Here is an 11,787-nt window from a genome sequence, read left to right as displayed (position 1 = left end):
CACACTTACAAATTAGGTGTTCATGAGCTGACATAAATTGTTACATAATGAAGAAGGAAAAGCCCGGAGCAGAAAGGAGACCTTGGCTTAGTTACTGTAGCTATGGTTTTCAGAAAAGCAACCCATTTAAAATGACAACAATTCAAAGGCATTGGCTTTTAGATAGTCTGCTATTGCCCTCTCAGACTTTGAGTTTCTTTCTCAGTTGCTCATTTCTTTTAAATCAATAATGCTAGTCTACAATGTTGAGGAATTCTAATCCATTTCAATGTCCAAACATAGAAGGGCAAATTTGGAAAATTAGCTACGAAGATAACATTGGATCAGGCGGCACAGTATAAGTGACTTATCATACTATTTTATTGTCTGTATTCCTTATATTGTTTTCATTTGTGTATGTGTGTATAAGAAATAGCTCTATATAAAGTATAATTGTACATTAAGAAAACATCCCAGCCCAGTCCATATCAAATCCTTATGTTTGAAATTAGCCCATATGTCCGATACCAATCTATAAAGTCCTCTCCAGACTCAATGAAACACATGTAATGACACCAAATGCAAGATCACAGGCCAGTGGGTGGGAAGTCTTGTGGATCCAGTGGTGTTGTACACATCTCAGCACAGGCAGGGGTCTCCACATGACTCCTCCAGCTCAGGGAACTAGTTCCATGTGTTTTGTCAGCTGCAATGTCTCCTGAGGGAGTGAGCTGAGCTAGGGAGTGCCTCCCGTCTCCAGGGAGGAAGACAGGATTTCCCAGAATCCTCAGGAGAAAGCCATGCCCACACAGAGGCCCCACTGGCTATGACCTGATTGACAGGTTAGACCCCACCCCTTCACTCAGAATCCTCTTAAAGCGACAAATGATTATATAACTACCACAGTCCTATTGGAAGGTAAAAGTATTTAAACATGTCTCTGCTATCAGTGACTAGCTGCAGACACTTTGTTGTTGTTGTTATAAAACCAAGTTGATTATGTACAAATCAGAGAAGGCAAATAGAGAAAGAGGTTAAAGGATATCTATCTAGACACTAGAGCAAGTTTAAAATGAGTAAAGAGGGAGATCAAATGATAAGGTATTAAAATTTAACCTCTTTGCAACCTGTCCATATAGATATAAACATTACTTAAGAAAGGGATGCATTCACATATTTTATCCTCCCCCCCAAAATCACTTGCCTTCAAGCCAGCTTCAACGCCTGCCACCTTCACGTGTGCCCCAAGAAAGGTGTGCTCCCTAGTGTTTCCTGTGGCCGCTTTGTTTTGTTTTCAGAAAGAGAGCACCCGCTTTTTTTCTTTCTTTCTGGGAACCTCTGGTTGATTGGAACCTCAGTTAGCAGCTGGATGCATTCCCCATTTGCACCACCCAGGGACTCCTGACATTTCATAACCAAAATTCACTACCATCAACATGTTCATTTGATCCATCTAACTATTTAGATGCTTACCTTTGTTAACTATTACCAGGCCAAAGAATGCCCCATTATTTAATATGATGATAGTTATAACTTGCACCATTACAAACTGCTCACAGGAATAAAAAAATAATTAAACGTGAATTTAAATATTAAACGCAGAGAAGAAAGGGACTAAAGTCTTCTGGGAATTATCGGGATCATGCGTTGTTCCGAAAATGTGTTTGATGCTTTTCTTTCTTTCTCCTCAACATTTTATTGCGGTTTGTGTAGACGCTGATGGAGCAATTCAGTTACCCACTCAGCGAGTCCCGTATGTTTTGTTTCAGGACATTCGTGGAAATCTCCTCAGCGTATCAGGGCTCTCTCCACGTCCTTCCTGGTTTCCCTCTTCACGTTACAAGTTTTCTGGTGGCTTCCTTCCTTCCCCCCGAACTTTGATTGTGGGCGATGCTCCCCTCTTGGTTCCTCATGGTGAGTTGCTTTGAGAACAGCCTTGAGGGTGTAACTGCTCACTTTACAGGCTTGTCTTTTGTTTGGTTGAAAGTTGATCTCCGGCCAATCCATTGGAGCTGGCACCAGAGTGGAAACCATCTGACCCATGAAGCCACCCTTGCTGAGCTCCCTGGTGACCCAAAGGACAGAGGCAGCTGGAACTGGGCAGCGCCCGGGCAAAGGCACCCACCCCTCACCTTGTGAAGGTGGTCCCCCGGCTGTGGGCCATGATGCCTTTGCGCATGCTCCGTTGGCGTTGCTCACTTGGGTTCTATATATGTGGTCCCATGGCCTTTACGCCTGCGTGGTTTCTGCTAAGAAATAAGAACTTGGTCTTCCTGACTGTGCTTGATAGAGACAGGAAGTAATGTTCCTGAAACGGCCACACTTCAGCTAAGCAGGCTCTCCTTGTGTGTCCTTCTCCCCACCTGGATGCTGCCCTTCCCCCAGGGACAGCCACCACCATACCCCAGCATAGTCAGGGGCATTGGGAATGCTTCCTACTCTCTTTAAAATCTGAAGTGCATGGACTTAACAGGAAGTGTCAAATTTTGGACATGAGTTTTGGGCATTTGTATCATGATGTTAATGGTTTCAAGTAGCTCACTTCATTCCAATTATAAAAAGAGGCTCCTGAATTAGTGGAAACTTTCCTGCCCAGCCCTTTGCCCAGTCTCTAAATCCCCACCCACCATGAAAAGAAAATGATGTCTTTCAGATTTGTTCCAGGTTGATTCTTTGAACTCTTGGCTTCTTCTTGGAATGGAGTCCAACATTTCATTAGTTTGTTCTTAGAGTGTTTTCCTAAATACTAATAAAGTGTTCTCTATTAAAAAAAAAAAGTTGATCTCCAGGGGTGAGTTCCTTTCTAAGGGCCCTAGTCTCAGAGGTTCCACCAGTCTCCTTCAGACCAGTAAGGCCAGTCCTTTTAGGGTTAAATCTTGTTCCATAGATTTTCTGTCAGTTTTCTAGACTCTTTTACCGTGATCTCAATCAGAGAGGTTGGTAATGGTAGCCAGCACCAGCTAATTCTTCTGGACTTGGGCTAATGGAGGCTTTGGTTAATGTGGCCCATTAGACGTTTGGACTCAAGGTTCCCTTGAGTCTTTGGTTTAATTCAGCCTTCTTTGCTGCAGCTGGGGAGAAAGCAGTAGTTGTATCTCAGATGGTTGCTCACAAGCTTTTAAGACTCTAGTTGCTTTTGACATCAGGAAGGGTATCGATTGTTGTCTTTATAGTCTGTGCTATGCCAACTGATGTGAACATCCCCTAAGCCTATGGTTCTCAGTCCTCAGGTCCGGTGACTCCGATCCTCAAGGTGTTTAGTTTTGGTTAAGAAGTTTGCATAACTTCTGCCCCTTATGCTCTACTGGATTCCTGGGCATAGGTATTTGAAACAAATACATATGTAGAAATAATCTGTGCCAAACCTGCCTAAGCTTGTAGGTGTACTACACATGCCATCCCACATCTGTCTGGTTTATGTAGTTAGCCCTATATCTACTCATAAATTATTATATCTATTAATGTTATTGCAGGGTCATATATTTTCTAAATAGTATTTGCAGTCATTGCCTTTTACTCTTGTCTACTTCTTGGAAAGCAGATATGCTCACCACTATACCAGCAACGTTCTTATCTACTACTTCATGGCTTCCGTGGCCTTAGTCATGCTGAAATGATCTCCCTCTTATTGTTTTCTTTCCCTTCACCTAAATTAATATATGTCTAGTTTGTCATTTTCTTCTCTGGCACTCTGTGCCATATTTCTTTTTGTGCATCCGGGGGAGTATCCAACAACAATAATTTTTTTAAAAGGTACTTTTTCAAAGATATATATTTAAATTTTTTAAATAAAAAGCCTCATCACTTTCTCTATTACACATTTGTCAAATCTGTGTTTCCATTCTTGGAAACATTTTTCAAACTCCTTGTCTGTTTGGATGGCTTTAAGCACCTCCCTTGTTGTTTTCTTCAGTGTCATCAAATCGGTGTCCTTTTGTGTCCCTCTGCATTCTCAGAAATAAAAAGAAGCCGCATGGAGCGAGGTCAGGTAAGTAAGATGCATGGGGCAACAGAGATATTGTGGTGGTGTTGTTTTTTTGCCAAATTCTGGTGCACTGAGATGGCTTTGTGAGTAGGTGCATTGTCATGGGGGCAAAATCGGTCACTCATTTGTCTCAAATCAGAGCTTTTTTGTTGTGCACTGTTATGCAATCTATTCAGAACCTCTAAATAGAAAGCTTGATTAACAGTCTGAACTGGGGGAATGAACTTCAAATGCACTACAAGTTGACATTTTCAGCCTTTCGGGAAGTTGGCAGGCATCCAGAATGAGGTTGGTCATCAACCAATATTTCACCCTTTTTAAATGAGAAAACCACTCGTACACTTAAGTTTTTCTCATTGCACTGTCTTAGTAAGCTGTGTTCAACACATTTTTTCTGTGGCATTTTTCCAGAGCAGGAAACAAAATTTCACAGCCACATGCTGTTCTCTTAAATTGGCACCCCCCAAAAAAACAAGGTTTGAACAAAACTGCTTTTACGAAAAATGCACTGTGACCAGAGAGAACCTTCCCAGGCAACGCCCCTGGATGCACTCACTCGGAGTGAGTTGCTGGATGCTCCCCTAGCAGGAAAATGTACTATGAAAGCTCTGCTCCACCCAATGCAACTCCGTTTTTTGTTGTTGTTTTTTTTGAGGAGGGGGTACCTCTTCGTAACACTTTTCTTGATTTTTTTTTTGTAATAGTGGTCTCATAAAATATTTATATTTTTTGTGATTGAACTTCTTACACTCAGGATAATATCCTCAAGGTTCATCCATGTTATAAAATGCCTCAAGGATTTATTGTTGTTTTTTAATATTATGAAGTGTTCCACTGTATGTTTGTACCATACTTTGTTTTCCCATTCATTGATTGCTAGGCACTTAAGTGTTCCTATTGTGTATAATGCTATAATGAACCTGGGTATCCATATATCTATTTGTGCCCTGACTCTTACTTCTCTAGGATATATGCCTAGTGGAGTTACTGGATCTTATATTATCTCTCACTTTTAAAGGAAGTGTCTTTTTCCCCACTGGTTGTACCATTTCGGAGAGTTCCAATTTCTCCATACTCCCACCAACATTTGTTGTTTTCTGTTTTATCGATCATTTCTATTATCGAGTGAGAAAATATTTCATTGTTGCTATGACTCGCCTCTTTCTAACAGCTGGTGTTTGTGAACAGCTATTTATGTATGTGTTGGCTGTCCCAATGGCTTGTGGTCAAGTATCTGTTCCTTTCTTTTGCCCAATTTAAAATAAGTTGGGGGGAAAAAGTAAGTTGGGTTTTTGTTGTTGTTGTTATTGCCGAAGTATTGGAGTTTTCTATAGATATTAGCAATTAGTCACTTGTTAGCATATTGTTGTAAATATATATATGTTATTCAGTCAGTAAGTTCTATGTAAAACTCTTTCTCTGGCCCAACAATTACTTACATGAGAAAATCTATGGTATATTGTGGGTACACTGACTCCCAAGGGACAGGACCATCTAAAACGTATTCACTTCTGTGGCCTAAGGAATTCTGGTGGCATAGTGGATTATGCAGTGAGCTACTCTCCAAAGGATCGGCGATTCAAACTCACCAGCCACTCCATGGAAGAAAGATGAGGTTGTTCACACCTCTAAAGATTTTAAATTTCAGCAACTCAAAAGGCAGTTCTACTCTGCCCCACAGCATCACTGTGAGTCAGAAGCAACCCCACGGGCAGTGAGTTTTTAAGAGCAAGGGCTTCTCTAAACCTGCTCTGAGAAAGGGCAGTTAGCACAGCCCCATAGAATGCCTGCTTATCTCAGAGGCAAACGGCCTTTCATTCTGAGCAACCGGATTTCTGTCCCATTGGCCAGCAGGTGTCGCTCTCCAGGGACAATCGACTGCCACCAGAGAACTGCCACATGCAGCCCCAGTCAGTGCAGACCTCTGAATACCGACAAATGTCCCAGAGTCCTCTCAAACACTCTTCCTGTGGTGTCTGCAAAAACAGAGGGGAAAAAAAATGCGACTACAGGTCCAGATCACCTACCAACATCCAACACCTAGTGGTCCAGTCGGCAGCAACCTGAGCCAGGGGCTCTGTCTGAAGCAGGGACTTCAGAGTCCAAAAGCCTGGGCTGACTGCCTAGAGCTTATGTGTATTTACCCCCGGGCAGGACTCGTTTTATTTAATTTATAATGCACATAATAATCATAACGCATCTTTCACTGATCTGATAGGAGGATTCAATAAGATAGCCCTGGTAGGACAGCCTACCAAATAGTAAGTGTCCCATCATTGTTAGCAATTCCTATCCTAAATACGGATCATCTGCAGGAAGACAAATTTTGCCTGCAATGAGAGCCACTTAAATGATGACAAAGTGAGTAAAGAAACACTGAAAATAAGGTTATGAAGAAAACTCGATACGAAGGAAAGGGACAAAAGCAAGACAAACTACACATAATGTACTTCCTGAATACAATTTCAACTTCTCTTACAACATACCAGTCTTCATTAAAACTGTATATTAAAGAGTGATTCAACAAGAAAAAATCTTTTTCCCTCCCATTAAAACTCCCAATTAAAAAGTGTTTTGAAGAATTAAATTTGAATAAATAAAGATGACTTTGTAGACAGAATTATGTGAAAAATTATGCTACTCTTGAAAACATTCAAAGAAATTTTCATTAATTGAAACCAAAGTATCCTTTCTTTTTAATAGAGGTATAATTTTATTCTGATGAAATGAATTTTCCTAAACCCTTTTTGGACATACTATGGCCGAATCATTAACACATAACAAAGTATAAAGAGTAGAATAAAAATTCTTTATCTGCAACAGGATCCTCTATGACATTGTTTTATAATGTACAGGTCTGTAACAGATAGTCAAAGGTCTGTAACATATTCAACCAGAGAGTTTGCTTAAGATAGGCAGGCATATTATTTAATATACTCATCAAATGTTACCTGATATGATCTCGCCAGACATACTCCAGAAATTAACTAAGTTTGAAAGAGATATATCTTGTACCCTTATAACATGTCATAGCAATCATCTGGAGCAATTAAGTGCTATTAGCCCGTTATCTGGAGCCCTGGTGGAGTGATGGCTAGGCATTGCTAACGGCTAACTGCCAGTTCTACTCGGAGGAAGAAGGTGATTTAGACTCTGGTAAACAGTCTTTGAAACTCACAGGGGCAATTCAGTCCTATCTTACAGAGTTGCTATGAATCAGCAGTGACTTAATGGCAGTGAGTGAGTGAGTGAGTCCGTGAGTGCGTGAGTGCGTGACTGAGTGAGAAGAAAGTCATCGTCTTCACACTTTCTCAAGGATACCCATACAGTACCCTTAGCCTTCTGGTGTTTTTGGAAATTCAGATTTACGGTTAAATTTAAACCAGTTGCAATCGAGACTGTTCCAACTCCTGACCACTTGTGTATCAGAATAGCAATGAGCTCCCCCAATGTTTTCAAGGGCTGGTTTTTCAGAAGTAGGTAGTGTCAAGCCACCAACCTTTTAGTTAGCATTGTGCACATTCATCGATTTGCACCATCCAGGGACTCCGCCATTAGACTGAGCATGTTACTAGTCATTCAATGACCCCAACCTATAGGCACACCTACTTACAAGGGCACATACTGAGTTTAGGAGGAGTAACATTAGGAAGGAGCCACCCACCCCCACCCCGTGGTGTTGTGAGGTAAGCATTGGTTTGCTAATGGGTTGGCAGTTCAAAACCACCCATCTCTCTGAGGGAGAAAGATGAATTTATCTGCTCTGGTCAAGATTGGCGGCCTTGGAAATATATAGACAGACCATGAGTTGAAAGCTACTCAGCTACTCAACGACCACGGATGACTTATCAGTGTTCCAAAGGCTACGTGGCTTTGACACAGGAAGTCAAGTTAAGTTCAACAAGCGCACAGTAAATCAAACAACAAACAAAACAGAGTAGGGTGAAAGTGGTCAGATGTGATTAGCTGTCATGATTAGAATGATTTTTTTTTCTAATCAACCATCTTAATAATTGGTTTTCAAATTCCAAAAGTTCTAAGTTACAGTGTGTGATTTTCCTCTACAAGTACAGAAGTTAGAGGCTGGCCCCAAACTCTAGAAGCTGAATGTATCCACTTTGTGCAATAGAATCAACTTTGAAAATCAAGCAATTCAATCTTTTAAAAATATACTGTCTTAAAGTGCATCCGAGTGTATTGCTTTCCCTGGGGTTGCACAAAGAAGGAGAGAGATGTGTCTTTGAGCACAATCGTTCTTGTCTGGCCCACAACTGTGCAAAACTCCCAGCTCTGAAAAGGACGTCATCCCACAGGGAACCCAAGCAAAGGTGCTTGATGTGCCTGCTGAGCGAACCACCAGAGGGTTTCAGCTGTAACGAGGCTTCATTAAATGGTGCTGGGCACAAGCCAAAAGGGCGATTGATACAAAGAAGAGTCATTCCTGGAGGAGAACTCCGCCTACAAGGTCAACAACTAAGGAGTCAGTAGGGATGTCTTAATAGCAATCACATTGGCAGGGCTTCTTAACTCGGGAATCCAAAGAGGGGCTCCAGTGGGGTCTGAATTGACATTGTTAATTCAGGGTGACAGACAGGGAGTTAAATAGTAGATGAATTCAGCAAGTCTCATAACATGTCTAAAGCCATCTGATGTTGTCCCCCACACCTTACTGCCCCCCCCCCAAAAAAAAAAGTTGGTATCTATGGTTTTACAGAAATACAATAAATAGCATCTGGGCCGTCAAATCAATTTGGGGAATTCTGCACAATATCTTCTTGTAACAAGTCCTGTCCAGGCCCCCTATTCCCAAAGCCCAATCTGAAAAACGTTCGGGCATCGCCCTCCACGATGGAATAACCTCTTTTAAAGCTTGTGTCTAGAGCAGTGGGTGTTGCATAGTCCGCAAGTAAAAGCACAATCATCTTTCTCTCAAAACAGGTAGTTCCACTCAATCTCAGACACACCTGCAGCAGAGGGCTCAACGAGAACCGCCAACACGCTGCTTAACAAGCACGCGCAGCGTCACGCATCTTCTCTGCGCTTTGTGAAAGTTCGCTCCGGTCCTTCTCAAAACAGCCCTCCACGATGCAGACACAGGTGCTAAATAAATAAACCATGAACTTGGGGACTTCCTACCCACCCCCGCTGCCTGACACGGGAAGACCCCTCCTCCTGCTGCCCCAGGTCAGAAAGCACAGGGAAATTCAAAGCGACTTGGGGGTGCAGGGACAGCTAAGGACTGAGAGTGGGTACCTTGCATGGGGCCCTGGAGGTCCGAAGCGCTGCTCATCGCTGCTGCCCTGCTCGGGGCTGCCCGACGCGGCTGGCAGTCCGGGCGGCAGCTGCGGTTGCCCGGCAGCGCCCTGTGGGACCCACGGGCACAGACTGTCTCCGCAGGCGCACCGCGATCGCCAGGGGAGAAGGGAGGCGGAGGCTCTGGGCTCCCCGCCCTTGGCCACACCCGGCCGCAGGGCCGGCCTCCTGCAGCCTTGGGCTCTAGGTACGCGTGCCACGCCTTGGATCTGGCCACAGGCTTGTCTCTAGCCAGGGTCTCTCCACCCAGGCGCAGAGCGCCTGGCGCTCCTGTGGATCAGCAGGGACTGGGGGCCAGGTGAAGGAGAACAGGTATTTTGCTCGCACAGGAGCGCAGAAGTTAAGCAAAGCAGGTCTATGGACCTTACAAGAACCGCCTTACCGGGTCTGATCCAGCTGGAGGAGCCCCCAAATTGATGAATGCGATGCCTGCTCCACACCCCTGGCTTGGGGTGGGGGTGGGGGTGGGGGTGGGCTATCTTAGGCCAGCGTCGCCGCCGAGGCACAGGTTGGCCGTGTATTCATTCATTCATTCAGTATTGCCCCGGCCTTATGGAATTCTACAAGTGTTTTCCTTTCCGCCCATCCGATCTCAGCTATTTGCCTCTGCAGAATTCCAAGTTTGCCCAAAGGGGACAGAGCTGGTTTCTAGTTGCTGGAAGGTAATGAGCCCACGGAGGTAGTACGTGAGAAATGTCCAGTATTCGCCTGGCCCTTTGATTACATTTCTTAACATTGTATTCCTTCTAGCAAGTGCTGGGAGTTTAGTCCCATCCACCTTCCTATTGTACATTTAAATTTAATCAGTGAGCACGTTTTTGGTTTGTTTTTTTTTTGTCACTCCTCCAACAAGGTTTATTTCTAAAGCTAAATTCCCTTAGGAGCTTTTAACTTAGGCTGTTGATATGATAGGAGCAATCAGTTAATGCCATTTCAAAGCACGTTTGCGACAACTGCATTACAGAGCTGCCTCTGTGATCCACATCCTTCACCGGGCTAAATAAACAAATATCTAGTTTACTCTTACACAAAGTGGAAGATCATTTCATAGCAGGTGAATTATGTCCTCTGGCTGGCATAATTTAAGTTCACAACAGTAAGACAGTGCAATCCTTTTCTTCGAAATAAGAATGGATTATTTTAATAAACCCATGACCAGGGTTATTAAAATGTTAAAGGCCTGGCAGACAGATTTTTATGAAGACCCAATAAATTTCTGAAGCCCTAGCCACTCTTGTGTCCAGCTACCCAGCTACAGGGCTGAGATCTTGGTGATAAAAGCATATAACGAAGAACCTAAGGAGTTAACCTTTGGTAATACTAATAGAACAGGTAATAAAAGAAAGATACAGTCTGGCAACTCTTTTATCTTTTTTCATTTTTTTTATCCATAGAATAAGTCATTTAGAAAAGGTAGCAATAGGCCCTAGCAATGGGGCCTTCTCCACTCCAGCCCAGAATATTGACCACTGTCAGCTGCTACTAAATGAATATCACCCTGTGTGAGACAAATCAGGGTCTGTCACAGCCCCTGTGGGTTTCAGAAAGATCACTCTAGAGACTTGCCCAGGCATCCTCCCTCTCCATAACAAACACTTTCCATCTCAAACTTCTCAGATTGGTAAGTAGAGACTTTTGAGCTCACCTTTTTACCTACTGGCTTCAGTTCTCTAAATTATTTCTCTCAAAGGACCCAAACCAAACCCATTGCCATCAAGTTGATTCCGACTCATAATGACCCTACATAGAATTTCTGAGACTATAAATCTTAACGGGCACAGATATCTCCCATGGAATGACTACTGGATTCGAACCTCCAGACGTGTGATTAGCCCAGCACTTAATCCACTTTGCTAGCAGCTTTGCTTCTGGTTAAAAAAAAAAAAAAAAGCAAAAAGCATTGTCTTATTTTCTTGCTTGTCTTTGCTCTTGCATTACTGAGCAATTCCCTAAGGTTAGATACCAGGAATTGAAAGACTATCCTGCCCGTGGGATATCCCAAGTATTATTGGGAAGCACAGGCTTGAAATCACCTAACCATTCCTCAATGTTTACCTTCTGGGAAGATGAAAATACAGAACATGGAGGAGGAACAACTAAGGGGACAGCTAATTTTACATGGGGGATTAAGACATATCTCCATCCAGAGGTATTGTGAAATACTGTGAACATTTCACTAATCATAGTTGCTATCCATATCAAGTATGTATGAGAGCTGGGCACATGGCTGAATGATTTTAGTACATTATTGCCTGCAGTCTCCATAGTAACACGAACTGTTATTGTCCCCATTTTACAAATAGACAAATACATCCTCATATTGGGTGCCATGACCCAAGATCCCACAGGTGAGGAGGAGTTTCACAACTGGGATTAGAATGTGCTTTCCAATCATGACCAGGCCTGTTGCCCAATTTCTACACTAGACTGCAGTAGCATTGACTAGTAACGGCATCCCCCACCCCTGCCAATCTTTATACTGAGAATTTTCACCAAAATCTTTCAGTAAA

The 11,787-nt window shown here is 43.0% G+C and overlaps 1 protein-coding gene across 2 annotated transcripts in view; it reads right to left on the bottom strand.

Moving 5' to 3' along the window:
• GADL1 (glutamate decarboxylase like 1) overlaps positions 1-11,787 on the bottom strand; it is a 247,677-nt gene that overhangs the window by 226,105 nt on the left and 9,785 nt on the right. The window contains exon 1 of one of the 2 annotated variants that reach the window (XM_045297571.1): positions 9,218-9,294. The exons of the other annotated variant lie outside the window; for it this stretch is intronic. Within the exon in view, the coding sequence (XP_045153506.1) occupies positions 9,218-9,254 (37 nt within the window). The 5' untranslated portion in view covers positions 9,255-9,294. Of the gene's footprint in view, positions 1-9,217; positions 9,295-11,787 lie in introns of those variants that run through there. 2 annotated transcript variants of the gene reach the window in all.

The sequence above is a fragment of the Echinops telfairi genome, unplaced genomic scaffold (assembly GCF_000313985.2).
Source record: "Echinops telfairi isolate 266 unplaced genomic scaffold, ASM31398v2 ScPeMD7_7420;HRSCAF=8458, whole genome shotgun sequence".
Taxonomy (NCBI): domain Eukaryota; kingdom Metazoa; phylum Chordata; class Mammalia; order Afrosoricida; family Tenrecidae; genus Echinops; species Echinops telfairi.
The sequence above is the reverse complement of the archived record's forward strand: the minus strand, read 5'-3'. Positions and strand labels throughout refer to the sequence as shown.